Raw genomic sequence first — 22,713 nt, 5'->3', positions numbered from 1 at the left:
ATGTCATTATTTAGAGCTAGTAGAAAGAATACTCCCGCCGGGCGCGGTGGCTCAAGCCTGTAATCCCAGCACTTTGGGAGGCCGAGGCGGGTGGATCACGAGGTCAGGAGATCGAGACCATCCTGGCTAACATGGTGAAACCCCGTCTCTACTAAAAATACAAAAAACTAGCCGGGCGTGGTGGCGGGCGCCTGTAGTCCCAGCTACTCGGAGGCTGAGGCGGGAGAATGGTGTGAACCCGGGAGGTAGAGCTTGCAGTGAGCCGAGATCGCGCCACTGCACTCCAGCCTGGGCGACAGAGCGAGACTCCGTCTCAAAAAAAAAAAAAAAAAAAAAAAAAAAAAAAAAAAAAGAATACTCCCTTGAGGTGGTATACTCAGGGGTGCCGGGCCACTGCAGGAACCTAAGCAAGCCATGTGGTGACCCAGACTCATCTCTTTGCAAGGCCTCAAAGTCTGTTTGTGCAGGTTGTGCCCTGAAATTCAGCTTGTGTTCCTCTTGCAAAGCCATGGGCCCAGGGGTGAGAGTTGCGCAAAGCCCAGAGGAAGCAGCACCTGGTTCTAATTGCTCCTCCCAGAGGAGGCGCCTTTTTGTAATTAGTACAAGCAGACTGTATGTGCTAGCTGAGGCACTCTCCCTGCCTCTAGGCAGGAAAGTGTTACCTTGTATAACCAGGCCTGTGGTCCTCTCTGCTTGCCTGGCAGCAGAGTCTGCACCTTGATCCCCTGAGATACCCCAGATCCTCAATCCATCTCCAACACTGATCTTGTCCTCAGCGGGACAAGTCTCTGTGGCTGTGGGGATCCATGGAAATATTTCCAGTCCCACAGTTTGTGCATGCGAAATGACTCCTAACCACGTTCACTCAGCCATGTTTGTCTGGGCCAGCCCCCCAGCCCCAAAGTTAAGGGCCAAGAGAAGCAATAGGGGCCAGTGGTCCAAGCTGGGAGACTTCTCCATGACAGTGGAGACTCTGACTAAGGGGCAAAGTGGGATCCACGGATGAATGGAAGTGTGAAGCCTCAGCTGAGATGGGATTGGGAGGCTAGGAGGGCTGGGCCCCGAGAAAGGGGAGTCCAGGGAGATGCTGGTAGCGTGGAGATGAGATTCGGGGCAAAGGGCTGTAAAATCTCTCAGGTCTTAGGCCAAGGGAGCAGTTTCAGCCTCCTGTTGCAGGGAGCAGGGCCAGACTAAAGTGGCCTCACCTTTTTAAGGATAAAGTAAGCTGGGAGACACTGTGCTGGCCTGACAATGGCGTGTGGCCAAAAAAGGAGAGCAAACAAGACCCCAAAGGCCTGTGTTCTAGAAGCTAAAGTGAAACCAGGGAAGGCCTGGCATGCTTGAGGCCTAGCCAAATGTATTTAGCAACGTGAGATGAGGCCCCCGTCACTCCCTGGCATGGGGAAATTTATGGACTGAGATCCTCTCACACTGCCCTTTAGAGATGTGAAGCACGTGTCCATGATTGTGCTGAGCTGGAGGGACTGGAGAGGGGAGAGGGATGGCTGCAGGGAAAAGCCAGTGTCCCCCAGGCCCCTCGAGGAGAAAGCCCCTCTCTGTGCCATGGAGAGAGGCAGGGGAAAGTTCCCCAACAGTTTGGCTGAAAGTCATCCTGCCGATTGCTCTTTTTGACACAACCTCACTTTCTTTCCAGTCCTATATTCCTGGCTGTGTGTGAGCTATTTCCACTTGGATGTTCTGCCAACAGCTTAAACTAAACATGCTTAAAGCAGAGTTTCTCTTCCCCCACAAAGCCTCACACCTTCCCGAGGCCTCCAGCCTCACTGCTGACACCCGAACAGCCCAGGGCCGGGCCTGCCTGCTGCTTCTCTTTCTCCTCCCCACCAGCACCTCTCTCCCTCCCTGCCTTTGAACTCCGGACTTCTCCCTGGGTAAAGTTTTCAGAGTTATCTTTGCTGCTGTCCTCTCCCACCTGCACCTCATCCCTGGAGATTGCTGCCCCAGCCCCTAACTGGGCTTCTCCCTCAAAAGCTCTCCCTAGATCTGGGCCACGCATCCATTCTGGCCATACGTGTTGACTATTTACTGCAATGGATGTGGTGAACCATCCATTCTAGAAGAAAGAAAAGCATAGACGCTGATAACAGGGGGGTACCGATAACAGGGTAGCCTAGTAGGGGATGTTTGGCCTCAGGAGTGAGTCAGACCTGGCTGTGAATCCCAGCTCTGCCACTTAACCCTTTGTGTCATCTTAGGCTTGTTTCCCCTCACTGTGCCTCGATGCCCTTCTCCCTAAAATGGGGATGATAGCCTTGACTGGCTAGAGTCCTTATGAAGTTGAATGCCAGAAGGGGGCACAGAGAAGGGGCATACACTGGAATGACATCCCTGAAGGCTGGAGTGGGCAGAGCTGTGAAGATGGCCCCTAAGGATTCAAGAGACGGGGTGGCCTGAGCTGTTTGTGTATTTGCGGTTTTCCCATTATGCATAAATAACAGGAAATCAAGTAGGGAATCAATTCAACTAGACCCAAGTCTTGGCGCTTTCCAAACTTCCCCCACCCCATGTGTAAACAGGAAACCAGGGCTAGAATCTACGAAGCTGATTGGGGTGCCCAAGGATGCCCTGTGATCGCTCTGCTCTCTTCTCAATTTTCTGTTTCTCCAGGCCCATTCACCTAGTAACTGATCTTGTTCCCCTTCTTCTTCAATTCATCTTGTCTTCTCTTGTTTTCTTCTTCTTCCTTTTTTTTTTTTTTTTAAACACAGAAGCAAAAGTGAGTGCCTGTCCAAGCCTGCTGGTCTGGGTCAGAGGAATTCGGCCGCTCCCTCCAGCGGAGCGGCCAGGCCCAGGCGCTCACTCAGGCTGGCAGGGGCAGGCGCAGAGCCGGGAAGGCTCCAGCACCTTGCTCCGAGGGGCTGGAAAGCACTACAGACGTTAGCTCATCACTCCCTGGCAGAGGCTGACCCATCTGCTATTCTCACTAGCATCTTCCAGATGGGGAAATGGAGGCACAGGCATACTCACAGTGGCTGCAGACTCACAGGATCCTAAGGGGGCTTCTGGGCAGAGTGTTCACATGGAGCAAGAGGAAAAGGGACACCAGGACTTCCCCTAAAACTGTGGTGCTGGCTGAAGTATCTAAAGGGGACACTGGGAAATAACGGGGGTGGAAGGGGGAGGGAGGGCAGTTAGGACCCACCGTCTCCAGGGAACCCACAGGTGACAGGGGCCCCAAAGAGTTGCAGCTTCATTCAATAGCCCATCAGGAAACACTAGCCACTCTTGCTGAGAAGAATTTGCAGCACACAATACCTCTGGAATAAGAGGCAACTGAGATGAAGTTTGCACGGCCAGACAGCTGAGGGTTAACTAGGATGCAGTTGGGTTGATTATTATGTTTCCCTCCTAGTGCTTTTCTGTTATCTGCAAATTCTGTGCAGTGAACAATTACATTTATAAACAAAGTGTTAATTATTTTTAATTATTTTAAAGAGCAGCAGCAACTGGGATATGTACAAGAGCCCTGGGCTCTTAGAATTGGAACTGGAGTATGGAGACCCAGTCTCACCTCCCAGTTGTGTGACAGGTCCAGTGACTTCGCCTCTTTGAATCTCAATTTTCTATAAAATAGAGATAACTGACCCACAAGAGTAGCATAAGATTAAAAGAGATAATGTATGTGAAAAATAGTTGTAAAAAATTTATTATGGAAATTAAAAAACATGTACGTGAGTAAAGAACACATTATAGGTTAGCGCGGTGGCTCACACTTGTAATCCCAGCACTTTGGGCGGCCGAAGCAGACAGATCTGGGCAACATCACGAAACCCCATCTCTACAAAATAAATACCAAAAAATGCAAAAACACAAAAAATTAGCTGGGCATGGTGGCACGCGCATGTAGTCCCAGCTACTCTGGAGGCAAAGGTGGGAAAATCGTTTGAGCCCAGGAGGCAGAGGTGGCAGTGAGCCAAGATCGCACCACTACACTCCAGCCTGGGTGCCAGAGTGAGACCCTGTCTCAAAACAAACAAACAAACAAACAAAAACACATTATAATGAAGCCATCTTCAACAATTATCATCTTATTTAATCTATATCCCCCATCCACTTTCCCCCCACCTTCAACTGGAATGTTTTAAAGCAAATTCCAGACATGCCCTTTTTTCCATAAAAACTTCAGTACTGAAGTACTTTATACTTTTTTTCACAATTAAAAATTAATACAAGATGACTGTAGAAAATTTGGAATAGGAAATCATGTATGAAGGAGAAAACAAAAATCACTCATAATCTTACCACCCAGACACTACCACATTTTGGAGTAGTTTATTATTTTTTTCTATATACATATTCATTTGTAACAAAAGTAGGATCATATTGCATATGTTATTTTTAGGTACATTTTATTTTAATTGTAAAAATAATAAAAGCAGATTACAGAAAAGAGAGAAGAAATTACCCATAATTCCTTACCACCTAACATAAAAACTGTTAATATTTTAGTATACTTCCTTCTCATTTTTTTCAACTTACATTCATACTCTTAACTCAAGTGGGATCTCTCTGATTATGTACTTTTCAAATTATGAATCTGCTTTAATTGTAAGAAAGTAATATAATCATATTGCAGAAAAATAAAGAAAAGCAAAATAAAAATATTGTCCATAATCCCACTACTCAATTATAATTACTGTTAACACCAAAAATTGTTAACAGTGATTATAATTGAGTAGTGCGATTATGGGTATTTTTTTCTATGCACATATATTTTAACAAAAGTGGGAACATAATGTTTATGGAGTTTATTAACTATAAACTTATATTTATTTATAAGAATAATGTTGCATAATATGGGGAAAAGAGAAAAAAGTCACTCATAATCCTACCACTCTCCTGACACTGTTATCATTTTGGTATTTTCCAGACTGTTGCTTTCTGTACATATTCATACATGATTGGAACCATAGTGAGTATTTAATTTTGTCCCCTTTGTGCCCTTTGCAGCTTGGCATCATATTTATGCAACTTTGTACTCAGCATTTTTATTTCATATTTTGTTATGAATATTTTCCTATGAATAAGAGTTTCAAAATCAGGATTTTGTGTGTGTGTGTGTGTGTCAAGGTACTAAGGGACACTCCCTTACCATAGACACTTAGGTTCCTTTTCATTTTTCACTATTATCAACAATTCTGCTGTAAATATTCTTGAATAAAAACTTGTGTTTTTAAAGTTTTTTCTACACACATATTAAGCATATGTTTCTGGAGACCACTCTGTAAGTTTATAGGCTGACCTGTAAAAAGTGGTCACCTTTTTTTGGTCCCAACTTTACTCCTATCACATGGCTCAGGCAGTCCTTGGTTCTGGAGGGTGGGATTTTAAGAAATCTGCATTTTTCTCTCTCCCTCTCCTCCCTGAGTTTATAGACCTCCTTCATCCCCTGTCAGTCTGGTTTTAAAATTAATCAGTCAGCAAGTATTACTGAACCTGAAGTGTGTGAGCTGAGGTAGGGACGGGAGGTGAAAGGAAAATAATCAGAAGGCCCAGTAACAGCATTTACTGGCTATTTACTACACTGCGGGCACCAACCAGGCTAAGCAACCCCCACAGAGTAGGTACCATTGTTATCTCCATTTAACAGATGGGAAAACTGAAGCCCAAAGCATCAAGCCATTGGCCTAAGACTTCGCCGCTAACAAACAGCAAAGTAGGAATTTAAACCCAGGCCGACTGACCCCTGAACCTGCACTCTAGACAGCCTCCTTACGCTCCTAGGCAGCAGGGATTAGGGCTGAGGGTAGAAACTTTGCAGCCAGCCTGACCCAGATTCAAACACTCAGCCACGTGGCTATGTGAACTTGGGCAATTCCCCGAGGCTCTGTTTCACCTTTGGTAAACCCTACCTCAAAGGGCTGTCCTGGGAATTAAATGAGATGATGGATGAGGAACATGCCAGGCCCAGTGCTGGCGCACAGAGGTTCTCGGTAGGTGACCATCCCTGTCCTCTCCTCGCTTCGCAAGCTCGCGGTCTAGTTGCCAAGTTGGAGATAAGAGTTCAGCGGAGAGCTCTGAGCTCTGCTGGAGCCAACGGGGAAGTCAGGGATCAGAGCATTTTTGCCGAGAAATGCAAATGTCTCCTTTGCTCCCTCTCAGCCTCTGCAACTAACCTCCTCTCCCATCTCCCCAAAAAGGAAAGGGGTGGCTTTTGTGCTCCAAAGCTGAGTGCTTGAAGCCCCTCTCTTTCCTGCTCCCCAGGAGGTGAGCAGTGGAGATGACAGGAAGTCACCAGGCGGGAGACCCTTTCTGGCATGTGGGCACAGAGAAATGTGGTGGAGGGCGCTCCTTTTTCTGCCCTTCAATGGTCCGGATGGGGGAGGGGGCTGGCTGTTGAGCAACTGCTCCGGAGACACTCCAGAAGCCGAGATGAACATATGCCTCTTTCTAACAATTGGCCTGGGAGCCATCCAATAGATGGAGGGCGGATCCACACCTCCCGGATCCGGAGCCTGCAGCGGAGAAGCTGCCGCTGTTGCCAGACCCGCTCCCGAGCCAAGCCGGGGCTGACGGGGAGAGTGGGTCAGGGGTTCAAATTAGTAACACGCAATTCGAAAGCCTAGAGTTGCTCATTCTCCACCACTTAGTTTTCGCATAAACAGTTTTTTTTTTCATCCCAGGCAAACACCAAGAGGACTTGGTGTGTTCCACACGCGGTTTGCAGTAAGGCTTTAGGGTGCCGACAGATCCCGCCTTTTATCAGAGGGAGACTAGGCAGGGCCCACAATCTTGCAAGCAAAGTGAGAAAGTGCAGCGAAGATGTGTGAGGTGTGGCTGCTACCGCGGTTTGTGTTGGGACAGGGTAGGTGAAAAGACTGGAGCTGTGCAAGGCAGCTTTGAGGGCTGGGGAATGGGTTTACCTGGCGACCAAGGCACTCGCCCAAGCTTCCTCCAGATGCAGAGGAAGGGCCTTGATCCGTCTCTCCATTTGCTTCCCGTCTTTGTGTCAGTAAGCCGGTCAGTCGGTCAACAAACAGAACTTTGTTAGAAGAGCAAATGCAGGGCACTTGGGGCTACTAAAAAAAGAAAAAGAGACCTTCAGGTCTTCAAATCCAATTAAGAAGACAGAACACATACATAGTGAAAATGACTTCGTGACATTCCCTCCCCCCCCTTTTTTTTAAACATCAGGACCTTTTCTTGACGAGTATGTTTTATAAACAGTGTAAACTGAGTAGTTGTTGCTGGAAGGCAGCAAAAAAAGAGCGGCAGGGAAGGGGTTGGCGGTGATAGAGGGGTAATCCTGATGGCCTTCCTGTAAGAGGTAAGATGGGAATTTCTTGGCCACAAAGAACCCAAATTGAGATGAGGGAGAAGACCCAGACCTCTTTCCAGTAAGAATTTGTAAGACAACATCTCTACCCAAGAAAGACGAACTCCGAATGCAAAACGTTATTCTTGCTAGACGGGAATGATTACATAATCATAATAAAACAACCTGACATCGTGGGAAGACAGGAGGAATCTCCGCGAACCCTGGGGCAAGCTCTTCGTACCCCGTTGCCTACTGTTGGCTTTTCTGCGAGCCTCGTGACCCCACGAGGCCCCACAGTCCGGGAGAGTAGCATTTCTCCGGGTCGCATCCTGCCAGCCTCCTGCCCTGGATGACCACAGAACAGAAACCCTCCAACCCAACCCCAGCTCAGGACTTCGAGGAAAGCCACCGCTGCCATATAGGCCTTCCATGCGACTCTGCCCAAAATCTGGCAACTTCAAGAGGAAAAGGAACCCCCAGCCTCAGCTCTTCAACGAATGAGATAGTACAGCCCCCAAAAAGGCAGACAGGCTCCAAGAAAGCCCTGCAGAAAACTAGTGACCATTCGCCCGTCCCGTGTGCGCCCCTCTCTTCCAGGTCACTCCTTGAGCCCACAGCTCTCTCCCAAAACCCCTGAAGCCCGTTTTGGCCCCCGACTAGATTTAGGTCAGAAAACAGACACTAACGGCTCTCCTTTGCCTCAGTGAAATTACTAAGTGGAATTTATTGGGCAAGTCCACGCAGGGCGGTGGGGAGAACCAGTGTCCCGGGCCGTGGCCCCCGACAGCTTTAGAAGCCGGGCACCGGCCAGGGCTCCGGGCGAGGGGTGCCCATAACCCGGACTCGCGAGCCCCACCCCGGGAGCCGTGGCGGGTCCACAGGGCTGCCGGACCCTCGTGGCCGCGTGGACTCCGTTCCCCAGCCGGCCCTTCGCTTTCACACGATCCGCGGTGACTGCACCAGCTCGAGCGCCTTTAAAGGGCCACACACGCCAGCGCTGCTATAAAAATGTTCCCGGCGGCACAGCTGCAGAAGGGGCACCGCTGAGCTGCCGAGAGGAAGCTTGCTCTGCCCGGCAGCCCTCTTGTAGCCCGCCGGCGAGGGGCCGTTCCCGGTGAGGAGGAAGAGAGCAGCGGACGGCACAGCACTCGCGCGGGCCCTCTGTGAGTATCCAGTTCAGATTTTGCCACCAACTCGCCCATGAGCCAGGACATGTGCTAATAATGCCCTAAGCCGGTTATAAAGACGTGGAAATTGAGGGGAGAAAAAAAAGGGGGAAAAAAGGGTCTGTCCTTCCTGGGATTCCTAGCCGAGGCCAGTCTGCTGCCGTGTGCGTGTGCGTCAGGGCTCTCCGGGCGGCAATGGGGGCTTGAGAGCCGGGTCCCCAGCGCCGGGAAAGGAGCGCGGTGGCCGCCACCGCCACCGCCCCGGAGTCCGGCGCCGAAGCTGCGGGCGGGCGGGCGGGCACCGACTCGGGCCGGGGCTGCTTGGCGCGGCACTGTGCGGTGCAGCGGCGGCGCGGTGCGGTGCGGGCTTTTCCCAGGCGCCCCGGGGTCGGGTGGCCACCGGCGCGGCCGCGGGCGCTGAGCGCGACCGGTTCGCTGCAGCGGTGGCGGCGGCGTGCGTGCCAGGGGCTGGGGGCTCCGCCGCCTCTCCTGCGGCTCACCGAGCTCCGCGCTTCCCTCTCTCTAGGGCAGGCGGCTTCTCAGAGGTAAGCCGGGCCGCCGGGCTGGGCGCCTGGCTGGGCGGCGGGGCCGAGGACTCCCGTGGAACGGGCGTGGGGAGTGGGCGACCGCCAGGCGGGCCGGAGGGTTCTGGGGAGTCTTGTTTTCTGTTGGAAAGCTGCTCTGCTGGGGGCGAGGGGCCGCCCGCCTGCCCGCCAGCGCTCTGGTTCGCTCGCCAGCGCGCCCCCCTGCCGGCCAGCGGGGCCGGGCGCCCGCTTCTCCCGGGGAGACGGCAGCACCTTTTCTCCCCGCGCCCGCGCTTTCTCCAGCTTGGCTTCCACCGACTTTGCTAATCGCCCGGACCGCATCTGGACGCTCTGGCTCCGGAGCTGCACAAAGCTCAGATTTCCTTCGGGGAATGAGGCAAGAGGGGCTTTTCGGGCCGAGTTCAGTGGAATTGCGGGATGGAAGTTAGCGAATTAGGGCAACTTGCCTCTACTGCCCAGTCGACCTCAGCTCTCCCCTCCCCCGACACACGCCCACACACACACACCCACGCGCACACCCCTCTCCCTATAAACGCGGGCTGGCGAGCAGCGCGCCGAGTCCCTGCTTCGCAGAGCACCGGACTTGGAATCAGAGAGACCTGGCTGCGAATCCCGGCTCCGCCACTTCCTAGCGCTGTGACCTTGGGCAAGTTACCGCACCTCTCCGAGCCTCTCTAACTCTTCTCCTAGCGGGGTTTTAGCACTGACCGCAGGCAGCTTGGCTAGGGGGTAGGCTCAGCCTGCGGCCGCGTCGGATGCTCAGCGGGCGCTCAGTAAGTGTTGATGAGGCGCGGGAGTGGCCGCCGCCGGCGTCCGAGTGCAGACTCGCCGCGGAGGCCGACACCCCGCGCCCCCTTCCCGCCTGCCTGTCCATGCTGTCTCTACGATCAGTTCCTGATACAGCACTTGCGGGAACGGACGCTCAGGGCCCCGGTGGCCCGGGTGCTCGCGCCCGCCGTGCAGGGGATGCTCCTGGCCGCCCCCGGTTCCGCGGCTCCATCTGGGATGCGGCGAGGAGGGCAGCCGAGCTGTCCGCAAACAACGGGCCTTTAGTTTTCAGGTGGCGAAACTGACTGGTCTGGTTAGAGCGCGTCCAAGCCAAGCCGCAGTGCTGTTTGGATTTTTAAATTTCTCCTTCTGAGTGAGAAAATAGCAATCGAGATGGAACCATCCGGTTGGTGCCATTTTAACTTTTGGTCCCCCAACAGGTTAAAGATGAGGCCCCCACCTGCCTCTCTCTTCTCTCCTTCCTCTCCCCTTCCCACCCCTGTCTAGGCGGGAGGGGGCTGCTCGCCTAAGGGAAGGCCTGAAGCGAAGAGCGGGCGGCGGGACTGGGAACTGGTGGCCGGGGGGCCGCGAGGAATCAGCCGGCGAGGAGGCACTTGTTGCTCTAGGTTTCCCAGCCGCTTCTCGCAGCCGTTTCGCTGTGGTCAGCTCGCGGCTTGGAGAGCGGACTGGGACGTTTCCGCATTGCCAAGTATTGCCCACGAACAGGCTAGAAGGTGGTGGAGGAGGGCAGAAAACCGGGGAAGCAGAGCCAGGGATGCCGATGGAAATGCGATTGCTTCTTCAGACGCATTCAACAACACTTACTGAGCGCCTATGGAGCACAGACCCAGGCTGGGGTCAGGGTGGGTGGTGGGTCAGTGATGGAAGGCAGAAGATCTGAATGGACACAGGGTCTCTTCTAGGGGAGCTCCCAGACTGAAGAGGGAGGCGCGGTAAAATGGTCTTCCCCCACGAACTGATATCAGAATAGAGAGAGTTTTTTTGCTCGTTCTTTCTTGAATTTTCTAATGTTTCTCTTTTGGTTTTGCTGCTGTTGTTGCTGCTCCTGTTGTTTTTTTCGTCGCTTTGTACATTCGGGTACCAGGCGGCAAAAAGGAGGGTGAAGGCTGGATAGGAACGGGAAAAGATGGACAGGGCCCCCAGACGTTTTTCTTAGGACAGGAAAATTGTCTGATACTGATCGTGCTAGGGCTCTTGAAGACGACATGTGTTACACTCCTTGTCGGTGATCACTTGCTTTTGAAATATTTTTCTACGGTTGCCTCAGAGAAGGAGCAGGGCTTCAATCAAGTGATGATGCGGGACCCAACAGCTGATATTTTTTCCTCATATTTAAAAAAAAAAATGTTTACCTTTTTCTCTATTTTTCCCTCTCCCCCCCCATCCACCCAAGTAAGCAATGCAAAGATGATACAGAGAGGTAGTAAGTGGCCACTTTCTAGAAGTGTCTAAGCAGATTCTTAATGACCGCTGTGGAGTGGAGAGTGTCATGGAGAATCCTAGCCTCCTTGGAAAGATTAGAGACTCTTTTTAAGGTCCTCAAGATTCTCTGGACCAAGAGGTATTTATAAATATGAAATTCTACATCTCTAATTGATCATGAAGGCTCGAATATATGGGTTTTGTTGTTTTTTTTTTTTAAGAGATAGGGTCCCGTTATGTTGCCCAGCCTGGTATCAAACTCCGGGACTCAGGTGATCCTCCCACCTCAGCTTCCTGAGTAGCTGAGACTACAGGAGGGTGCCACTGTGCCTGGTTATGGGACATTTTTTTCTTCTTTGTAAACAGGCCTCTAGGAAAATAAGTTGAGATTTTCAGAGGGTTGTTTATTTTCTGGTTTGGTATTCTTTTGCCCTCATTCCCTTATCCTTTGGCACTTGAGCCAGGAAATCACTTCTTTGGAAGCCTTTTGAGTCCAACTAGGTATGGTGACTTAGCCAGTGGTCAGGGGAGGCATATGGGCATAGGGGTGCTAGATTCTGCTCCCAGAACCGCTGCTCCCTGACTAAAAAGCCATTGAATCTCCATGCCTCACTTGTCACTATAGATGGGAATGGCTGGACTCAGGTTTCTGGGGTAGGCATCCTAGGAAAGCCCAACGCTGGGGCTGTCTTGGAAGGGGCTTGAGACATGGAGGAAAGTGAGACATTCCTAGCTTCTCTGGCTCCAGCTGCCCCAGAGCCCCCAGATTGCCCTAAGCAGCCTGGCTTCTCACAGGTGTGCCCAAGGCCATGCTTTGGAGCTCCATGACATTTGCACTGGGGACTTTTTTCTTCCCTGTGCTGCAGCCTCTAGCTTTCTAGGTCTTCCTTGCCCTGACTTCTTCCCACATTCTCCCAGTCCCAGTGGAGGCCCCTACTCTCCAGTCTGGATGCTAGTAGCCCATTGAGACAATATGTTGTCTACTCAGGGACATTCCTGTCCTCCAAACCAGGAACAGTGCCACCCTCACCCCCACACATACAACTTGGGACTGTGAAGTCACTTGCATGAGGAAGCAGTGTGTCCCATCTTGGTGATATGGGTAGGTGGCTGCCTGGGCAGTACCTGGCCAATTCAAGCACCTTTCCTGCCTCAGGCAAAAGTTCCAGCTTGATCTCCTCCCTGTGCTCGGGTCATCTCTGGTCCTGGCTCTAACCCAGTCACCATCCTTGCCTCGTAGCTGTGTGGCATTGCCCTGCTTCGGGCTTTGCTAGTGCTTTGTTGGTCACTGAAGCCTTTCGCCCTTACCACTGCTTCTTCCTCACTTGCAGCACAACAGCTCCAGCTGGCAGCATCACTTCCTGCCAATTTATCCAACTTCTGCCAAGGCTCTGAAATGCCAACAACGTCGAGGCCTGCACTTGATGTCAAGGGTGGCACCTCACCTGCGAAGGAGGTAATTTTTGCCATTTTGCAGATAAGGCAGGGAAAGACAAATTTTCCGGGGTCATGGGCCAGGCCCTCCTAGGTGCATGACCCATTGTCCTTGAGCAGAGAGGAGACAACAGAGCTATCTCTGGAGAGAATGAGAACAGCTTCTGCCTAAATGTGGTCAGATTGAACCCACTGGGGGTGTTGAAAGATGGCAGGGAAGGGAGCAGAGAAATCGAGTTGGAGCAAAACCACTCTGTTGAAGAGACTAAAGTGAGTCTGAGAAGAGGGACAGCAGGTGCCCTTTTCAGGATGGTGAGGTGGAGGCTATGGGGAAGGAGCTGAAAGCGGTGAACCCACTTAGGGCAGCAGATGCTCCAGCACTAGAACTGGGGTCTGGCCTCAGTGCTCAGAGCCATGGCAGCAAAAGGATGCTTGAGGTGGGAGCCTAATTTTCAAGGGGGTATTCTTGCTACCTCCCCACCTCTAGTCCTAAATGAAGTGCAGGTAGGAACCCTCTAAATCTGCTGAATGGTGAAGGACAAGCCAGGAGCAGGGTTACTATGGTGTGCTTTTCTCTGTCTTCTAGGATGCCAACCAAGAGATGAGCTCCGTGGCCTACTCCAACCTTGCGGCAAAAGATCGCAAAGCAGTGGCCATTCTGCACTACCCTGGGGTAGCCTCAAATGGAACCAAGGCCAGTGGGGCTCCCACTAGTTCCTCAGGATCTCCAATAGGCTCTCCTACCACCACCCCTCCCACTAAATCCCCATCCTTCAACCTGCACCCCACCCCTCACTTGCTGGCTAGTATGCAGCTGCAGAAACTTAACAGCCAGTATCAGGGTATGGCTGCCGCCACTCCGGGCCAACCCGGGGAGGCAGAGCCCCTGCAAAACTGGGACTTTGGGGCCCAGGCGGGAGGGGCGGAATCACTCTCTCCTTCTGCTGGTGCCCAGAACCCTGCTATCATCGATTCGGACCCAGTGGATGAGGAGGTGCTGATGTCGCTGGTGGTGGAACTGGGGTTGGACCGAGCCAATGAGCTTCCAGAGCTGTGGCTGGGGCAGAATGAGTTTGACTTCACTGCGGACTTTCCATCTAGCTGCTGATGCCAAGTGTCCCTAAAGATGGAGGAATAAAGCCACCAATTCTGTTGTAAATAAAAATAAAGTTACTTACAAAGAGACGGGTCAACTAGAGGTGTTCTTCATTGAGATCTAATGATGTGTACTATGGTCTGATGTCCCTTTAGCAATTCTGAGGCCCATGGCGGGGTTGTGGGTGGCTAGCTGGGAAGGAGCTGGATGGGATGCGAGGAGAAGGGAGGGTGAAGGAGGCTGTTCACTGAATTCCTGCTGCCAGTACCACTGTGGCTATCTCCTCAGGAGTACCTGGTCTCATTGCCCTAAGACTCCAGGAACACGTGGCATACAGGGGCTGGTTGGGGGCTTTCTTGGAAGAGAGACTGATCAGACCTTTGTGCAGCCTCCTTGTCACATGCACATCCAAGTCTAAAGGCACATCCCTGACCACGTGGCACACACTTCACCAACTCTAAAAGCCACCCCCACCCACTCTCTAGCCCCAATCCGATTGACCCACTAAAGCCTTTCCTTTGCCCTCTTGCCCATGTGCAATAGGCAGATAGGGCTGAAGAAGGATCCCGTGACCTAGGAGCTAATATTTCTCTGGAAAATTGCAAAAGCAACAGACTCCCATCATTAAACTGGGATTTGAGGTGCCTTCTCCAGTCCCCTCACATAGCTGCTCAGTCCTCCCAGCCTGGGACACTCTGAGCCAATCTTGAGTGTCCCTAACTCCTACCTTCCTGGCCCACCCTGTTTGAGCTTGCCTCTCCATCTTAGAGATACACATCAGGGCTAGGCTTGACAAGTTCAACATTTGGCGATCTATCCCTTGCCTTTCTATTAACTGCTGAGGTAGCAGTGGCTTCAGAAGCATGCCAAGTGACAAGGCAGTGGCACTGCACTGGATCCTGGCCTTGTGATACGCTGATAAAGCCTTGTCCTCATGTTGATACAACCCAATGTCCTGGACACTCTGTCCATGTTTCGGACTCCCAGACAGACTTCTTCCTTGAACGCTGAACACGACTCTAATCAGCCTCTCAGGACAAGCAACAGGCCTGCCCCCTAGCAAGCACTTTTAAAAGAGTGTGCTAGCAGGGGCGTTGATTGGATTCAGCACTCCCTGAGCACCTGCTCTGGGCCAGGCACTTTGCTAGACACTGGGAGCATGAATTAGATGAAGTTTACCTTTGAGGGAGTTCCCCATCTCAGAAGGAGAAAGAGGCACAAACAAATTATAATTAAACAGCATTTCCTAGAACACAGGGGGAAAGTGCTATTTGATCCCAGAAAAGGAAACAGCTCCATCTGCCTGGGAAGTCTGGGGAAGGCTCCTTGTATTGAACTGGCTTATTTGTTTTCATATTTCACAAGTAATAAATCAATGATCCAATCTCCTTGTAAAAAGTAGAAGCTTTGCAGATGAGGCTAAAGTACCCTTTGACCAAATCTCTCCCTCAATCCTGAATGCCTCTGGTTCTCCACAGAGGTAGCAACTGTTTATCTGTTTGTGGTGCATCCTTGCTGGCCTTGCTCTCTGTCCTTACATAAAAGCATATCCACCCAAAGAAAGTTTTGGCTTTTGAAATAAGACTTGAATCAGCCAAGGGAAGAATGAGTGAGGGGAACAGCTATTAAACAGGCACAGGCACATGAGAGGGGCTACAGTGGCTGAAACCAGGAGTTCAGCACGCAGGCTGTCACAGGGCTGGTAGAGGGGACAGGAAGAGATGAGGTTGCAGAAGCTCATAAAAGGCAGAGTCCATAGGGCCTTCTGGAAACATGCCTTCACCTTAGTGCCACCAGTCCTGTGGCTCTGGAAGAATCTCTGGAGGTTTGTGGGAAAGCAAATAGTTAAGCAACTTTTAACATCTCGTTTTTAAGATGATTTCAATAAAGGTGGATGGTTAGATTCATTTAAGGCTGGGAACAGGGAGACATGGGGTTTTGAGGGGGCTGATGAGGCAGGGGTAGGAAAACGGAGAGGGAAGAAAGGAAGCCTGGAAGAAGGTGGGGAACGCAGAGGAGGCTTGAGGGTCTCAGGTCTGTGAGGAGAACACAGGAACTGGATTGGGGGAGCTAGGAAGGGAGAGGAAGGAGGGACCTGAGCTCCCAGGTCATAGGATCCTTCTTCGGCCCTATCTATATATTGCACATGGGCAAGACTGGGGGAGCTAGGAAGGGAGGTGAAGGAGGGTCTCAGATGCACAGCTCCTAGCAACACAAGGGCAGTGTGGACACAGGCATGGCGGCTGAAGCAGAATGGCAGGATGTGGATGGAGCCGAACTCTGAATGGCTGGAGGGTCCCAGGGTCCCTCCCCTGCTTGGGCCTTCAAAAAACACAATTCTGGCCAAACTAAACAGGTCAGCAGGCTGCATTCAGCGCCTGGTCCCCAGCTTGACACCCTTAATCTCTATGAGTATAAGCTCTGGAACTCCCAGTATGGCAGTAGTCCTTGGGGTGGGGAGAAGCTTGAGCCAGGGGCCAGTGCCTTCAGGAGGGAGATGGGCTGCTTTGGAATCATGGGGGTGACAGGAGTGTGGCTGGGAGGCAGGTGATGGTGGGGAATGGCCTGAGCATCTCTAGTATATTAACCAGAGTCTCCAGAGAAACAGAACAAATAGGATAGAGACATACAGATATACATGTGTTGGCTCACAAGATTATAGAGGCCGAGAAGTCCTACGGTCTGCTGTCTGCAAGCTGGAGAATGAGGCAAGCCAGTGGTGTAATTTATCGGAGTCTGAAGGCCTGAAAAGGTGGAGGATAGTGATAGTGTAAGCCTTGGTCTGAGTCTGAAGACTTGAGAAACAGGAGCACAGAGGTCCAATAACACGAGAAGATGATGTCCCAGCTTAGACAGAAACAAATTCACCCTTATTCTGTCTTTTTGTTCTACTTGGGCCCTCAACAGATCAGATGATGCCTACCCACATTGCTGAGGGCAATCTTCTGTCTTCAGTCTACCCATTCACATGCTCATCTCTTCTGGAAACACCCTCTCAGACACACACAGAAATGTCTGACCAGCAATCGATATCCTTAGCCCAGTTGAACTGACATATAAAATTACCCATCAAACCTAGAGAAGGTGCTTCTGAATGAGGAGGGAAAGCAGGAACTTTGGCAAGGCAATCCTGCCTCCTGGTGCCAGCGGCCAGAAATGTGGCCAACTGAGCAACCTCTTCTCCAGAGAGCTTGGAGGGAGAAGGCATGGGACATCCTGAAGGGAGAGTCAAGGCCCTGCACAGGGGCAGACGAGGATGGCATGGGTCAGTAATTGTTTATTGCTAGAGAAGGAAAGGGAGTAAGAGAACTCCACAAGGCACAGTGGAGGAAAGGCAGGCAAGTCTCAGTCTTTGAGACTTGAGGTCATGTTCAGACCTCTAGAGGCACAACCAGACACATTCATTCATTAGGTTACTAGAAGATTCCTGAAGCCAACTCCAAGTCCTGGCCTGGAATAGGCCCTGGGGGCTAGGAGGCAAGGTACCCAGATGTACACAAGTAAAGAACACTGTCTACCCGCAAGGAGCTTGCTGCTCAGAACAAATCTGTAGCCAAGAGCACCTCCTAGAGCAGTGCTGCTCCCTAGGGACAAACTAGAGAGCACTCTGCTCCTGCATTCCAGGAACTCATAGCTCAGTGGTGGAGATAGCCATAGCCTTGAAAGATGAACTATATTTCCATCAAGCAGCAATGCTGGTGGGGGCTTGAGTGGATGGCATGGACTCCAGGCTGAGGGGGCAATTGGAGCACAAATACAAAGATAAAATCGGGGCACGATGTAAACCAGAACAAATGCGGCACGATGTAAACAAGAACAAAATGTTAGAAAACCCAAGGCTTTCTCAAGGATGTCCCGCAGCTTGACTTCCTCAAAGGGCAGAGGACCCAGAGGAGGTAGGGTAGAATCACCCTGCAGTTGTTAAGACTTTATTCCACAGGTGAGGGACAATCTCTCATTCCACAAATAAGGACTGAGCACCTACTTTGTGCCAGGAACAATGCTAAGCACTGGGAAGATGTGGTAAGCACATTGTCCTTGCTCTCATGAAACTTCAAGCTTAGCAAGGAGATAACCAGTAGTCAAGTGATCATGCAGATAATTAAAATTACAAATCATGAGAAGTGATGGGAAGAAAAGGTACAGGGCACTATGAAAGGGTATAACAGGGGTTTAATCTCAATTGCAGTGTCAGAGAGGGCCTCTGAAGGTTTTTAATGAAGAAGAGTTGTGGTCAGAGCTTGCATGAGGAAAATTAATCAGGCAATAGTGTACATGACAAATTGGAATTATGGTGATTCTAGAAAGCTGTGATAGTGGTCCAGAAAGAATAAAGAAGATGGGAAATTAGTTTGTTATAAAATGGTAACATTTCAATGGAGAGTTGTTGTTTAATGGGTATAGAGTTTCAGTTCTGCAAGATGAAAGAGTTTTAGAAATCTGTTGCACAGCAATGTGAATATACTTAACACTACTAAACTGTACACATAAAAATGATTAAGATGGTAAATTTTATGTTGTGGTTTTAACCACAATTTAAAGTTAAAAAAAAACAAAACAAGAATTAGCATTCCAAAGCAGTGAGGAAATGATGGATTATTCAATAAAAGCTTTGAGAGAACTGGATACACTAACCCAAACTTACACCAAAATGAATTCCAGATAAGCCAAAGATTTAAAAATAAAAAATGAAATCATAAAAGTAGTAGAAGACAAAAATGGAGATTTTAAAAAGAAAACTTTGAAATAGGGAGGTCATTCTAAGAATGACACAAAATCCAGAAGCTATGGAAGAGGCTGATATATTTAACTGCATTAAAAAAATAGGCCAGGCATGGTGGCTCACAATTGTAATCCTGACACCTTGGGAGGCCAAGGTGAAAGGATTGCTTGAGCCTGAGAGTTCAAGGCCAATCTAAGCAACATAGGGAGATCCTATCTCTACAAAAAAAAATAAAAATTAGCTGGGCGTGGTGGTGCACACCTGTGGTACCAGCTACTTAAGAGGCTGAGGCAGGACGATCACTCGGACCTAGGAAGTTGAGGCTGCAGTGAGCCATGACCGCACCACTGCACTCCAGCCTGGGCAACAGAGTGAGACTTTGTCTCAAAACAAACAAACAAACAAAAAACTGCAAGGCAAAAACATACCATAAACAAAGTCAAAGTCAAAGTCAAAAGGTAAACTGAGATAAAAAGGGAAAGTATCTGCAATTCCTAGTGAATACGAAAACAACTCTTACAAATCAATACATCAAAGACCCCCAGCCCAATATGAAAATAGGCAAATGATATTAACAGTTGACAGAAAATGAAATACAGAAAAAGAAATTAAAATGGTTTAAAAACTTATCAAAAGATGCTCAACCTCACTCACACTAAAAGAAATGTAATTTAAAACTACACTAGGGGCTTCTGATTCTGGAACAAAATGACATAGATTCACTTTTCCCTGCTCCTCTCCTTCAAATGCAACTCCATACCCTAGCAATTATTCAATAAGCAATGATAAAAGGACCCTGAAAGCAGGAAAGAAGAAGACAGACTGGTCAGGAACCTCAGGACATGGTGAGCTTCCTCAGTTTTCTTTTTATCTCCTGTATACTCCTAGACTGGGTGCCAAAGAGGCATGCAACCTAAAACCAACAGTCATACACACACACACACACGCACGCACGCACGCACACACAAAGGACTGGGAAAGATGAAGCCAGACACATACCTAGTGGGGAGATCTAAGCCCTGCTCCACAGCTAAAGCCCCAGAAGGTGGTCCAACCTACTCGTTGCAGCAAGCAAAGTCCTGGGCTGTCTCAGTGCTCCCTCCAGAACTGGGGTACCAGCAGACAACCCAATTTGCCTGCATTGGTAGCAGGAAGAAAGCCCTGTGTCTCCTTTCCTTCCACCCAACAGCATAAGGAGACTCACACACAGTGGCTTCAGCAACTGTCTCCCCTAGAAGATCACCCACCAAAAATATGCAGCTCAAAGAAGGAAGGACCGGCCGGGCGCGGTGGCTCAAGCCTGTAATCCCAGCACTTTGGGAGGCCGAGACGGGCGGATCACGAGGTCAGGAGATCGAGACCATCCTGGCTAACACGGTGAAACCCCGTCTCTACTAAAAAATACAAAAAAAAAAAAAAAAAACTAGCCGGGCGAGGTGGCGGGTGCCTGTAGTCCCAGCTACTCGGGAGGCTGAGGCAGGAGAATGGCGTAAACCCGGGAGGCGGAGCTTGCAGTGAGCTGAGATCCGGCCACTGCACTCCAGCCTGGACCACAAAGCAAGACTCCGTCTCAAAAAAAAAAAAAAAAAGAAGAAGAAGGAAGGACCGTCTGCCCCTGTAGACAGAACCAGCAAGGATTGAGCAGAAACCCCAGGAATAGCAGAAAAATCAAGCCGACCAAAGTAACATTGCATGGGCTCAGAAAACTAAACTGTCATTGGCCAATGACTAAACTGTCACTGGCCCACTAAAGTAGACCAGAACCTACATGCTAAGTAGGGTAACTACCTGCTAATACCAAAATGTCCAAGATACTAATTGAAAATCACTCATCATAACAAGAGCCAGGAAAACCACAATGTGAATGAGAAAAGACAGTCAACTGACACCAACATCAAGATGAATCGAATGCTGGAATTATCTGACAAGGGCCTTTAAGCTTCTCAACAATCAATTACAAATTTATTTGAAATAAATGAAAAATTGAAAATCTCAGCAAAGAAATAGATACTTTAAAAAAGAACTCAGCCTGGACAACATGGTGAAGCCCTGTCTCTACAAAAAAATGCAAAATGCAACTCTACAACATTTATATACAAAATTAATTAAATTTATATACAAAATTAATACAAAATGCAGCTACAAAAATTAATACAAAATACAGTTACAAAGAAATACAAAATGCAACTCTACAAAATTTATATACAAAATTAATACAAAAATTAGTCAAACATGGTGGCGCATGCCTGTGGTCCCAGCTACTCAGGAGGCTGAGGTGGGAGGAGTCCAGGAGGTGGAGGTTGCCATGAACCGATACCACCCCACGGCACTACAGCCTGGGCGACAGAGTGAGACCCTCTCTCTCTCAAACAAACAAACAAAAAAAACTAAAAGAATAATAGAATGAAAAAAAATAACTGAAATTTTAAAACTCACTGGATGGACTCAATAACAGAATGGAGATGACAGAGGATAGATTCTGTAAACTTGAAGACAGATCAATAGAATGTACTCAATCTGAACTCATTTGAACACCACTTGGCTATGATAAATTGTGTGTGTGTGTGTGTATACTTATATATATGATAATACCTATAGCAACCACTAGGAAAACTATATGAAGTAATATATTCAGAATCAGTATAAATAAATCCAAATGAAATTCTAAAATATATTATAGGAAGGCAAGCAAAAATGAGCAGAAGAATGAAAAAACAGAACAAACAAAAAACAAATAATAAAATGGCAGACTGAATCCCTCATATATTAAAAATTACCTTCAATGTTAATGGACTAAATATACCAATTAAAAGAAAGAGATAAGCAGAGTGAATTTTTTTTTTTGAGATGGAATCATGCTCTGTCGCCCAGGCTGGAGTGCAGTGGCACGATCTCGGCTCACTGCAACCTCCGCCTCCCGGATTCAAGCAATTCTCCTGTCTCAGCCTCCCAAGTAGCTGGGACTACAGATGCATGCCACCATGCCTGGCTAATTTTTGTATTTTTAGTAGAGACAGGGTTTCACTATATTGGTCAGGCTGGTCTTGAACTCCTGACCTCAGGTAATCCACCCACCTCAGCCTCCCAAAGTGCTGGGATTATAGGCATGAGCTACTGCACCTGGCACAGAGTCAATTTAAAAAAGCATAACCCTGGCCGGGCATGCTGGTTCACACCTGTAATCTCAGCACTTTGGGAGGTCGAGAGGGGTGGATCACATGAGGCCAGGAGTTTGAGACCAGCCTGCCCAACATGGCAAAACCCCGTCTCTACTAAAAATACAAAAATTATCTGGGCGTGGTTGCACACACCTGTATTACCAGCTACTCGGGTGCCTGAGGCAGGAGAATCACTTGAACCCAGAAGGCTGAGGTTGCAGTGAGCCAAGACCGCAGCACTGCACTCCAGCCTGGGTGACAAAGTGAGAGTGTCTCCAAAAAAAAAAAAAGCACGACCCAGCTGGGTGTGGTGGTATGCATCTGTAATTCCAGCTGAGGAAGGAGGAGTTCAAGCCTAGCCTAGGCAACATAGTGAGACACCATCTCTGAAGAAAAAAAAAATCTAAAGAGCACAACTCAACTATATGCTGTCTACAGAAAACTCACTTCAAACATACCAACATAGGTAGGTTGAAAGCACAAGGATGGAAAAATGATATATCATACAAACATTAATTTTAAAAAGCAGAAAGGGTTATATTAATATCAGATAAAGTAGACTTCAGAGCAAAGAAAGTTACTAAAGACAAAAGGGACATGTTTAAAGGATCAATCCACCAAAAAGACGTAGCAATCCTAAGTGTGTTTGCATCAAACAACAGAGCTTCAAAATACATTAAGCAAAAACTAAGAGAGCTGAACAACAAAATAAATAGATCCACAATTAGAGTTGGAGAGCTCAACATCCTCTCTCAGCAATTGGTAAAATGACTAGACAAATTCAGCAAGGATACAGAAGAATTCAACAAAACCATCAACCAAAAGGATCTAATTGACATTTATAGAATACATCCAGCAACAGAAAATACACGTTCTTTCCAAGTATTCATGGAGCATTGACCAAGATGGATCATACACAGGTTCAAAAGCAAATCTTAATACATTTAAAAGAAGTGAAATCATACAGAATGTATTATCTGACTATACTGGAATCAAACTAGAAATCAATAACAAAGATAACAAAAAATTATTTAAAAACTTGAAAACGGAAGAGCATATTTCCAAATAATCCAGGGATCAAAAAGGAAGTCTCAAAGGAAA

The 22,713-nt window shown here is 48.9% G+C and overlaps 1 protein-coding gene across 4 annotated transcripts; it reads left to right on the top strand.

Moving 5' to 3' along the window:
- Nucleotides 1-8,290: 8,290 nt before the first annotated feature.
- On the top strand, nt 8,291-13,824 carry CITED1 (Cbp/p300 interacting transactivator with Glu/Asp rich carboxy-terminal domain 1). Of its 4 annotated transcripts, XM_050776400.1 has the most exons (4): nt 8,565-8,990; nt 10,044-10,164; nt 12,533-12,657; nt 13,222-13,824. In XM_050776400.1, the coding sequence occupies exons 2-4, from the start codon at nt 10,152-10,154 to the stop codon at nt 13,741-13,743; spliced, it is 660 nt and encodes a 219-aa protein (XP_050632357.1). In that variant the 5' UTR covers nt 8,565-8,990; nt 10,044-10,151; the 3' UTR covers nt 13,744-13,824. The 4 variants fall into 4 exon arrangements, with proteins under 4 accessions (XP_050632358.1, XP_050632357.1, XP_050632359.1 ...); XM_050776401.1 differs by lacking the exons at nt 8,565-8,990; nt 10,044-10,164 and adding an exon at nt 8,291-8,442; XM_050776402.1 differs by lacking the exon at nt 10,044-10,164 and having other exon boundaries at nt 8,628-8,990.
- The last annotated feature ends 8,889 nt before the right edge of the window (nt 13,825-22,713 follow it).

This window comes from Macaca thibetana, chromosome X, assembly GCF_024542745.1.
Source record: "Macaca thibetana thibetana isolate TM-01 chromosome X, ASM2454274v1, whole genome shotgun sequence".
NCBI lineage: Eukaryota > Metazoa > Chordata > Mammalia > Primates > Cercopithecidae > Macaca > Macaca thibetana.
The sequence above is the reverse complement of the archived record's forward strand: the minus strand, read 5'-3'. Positions and strand labels throughout refer to the sequence as shown.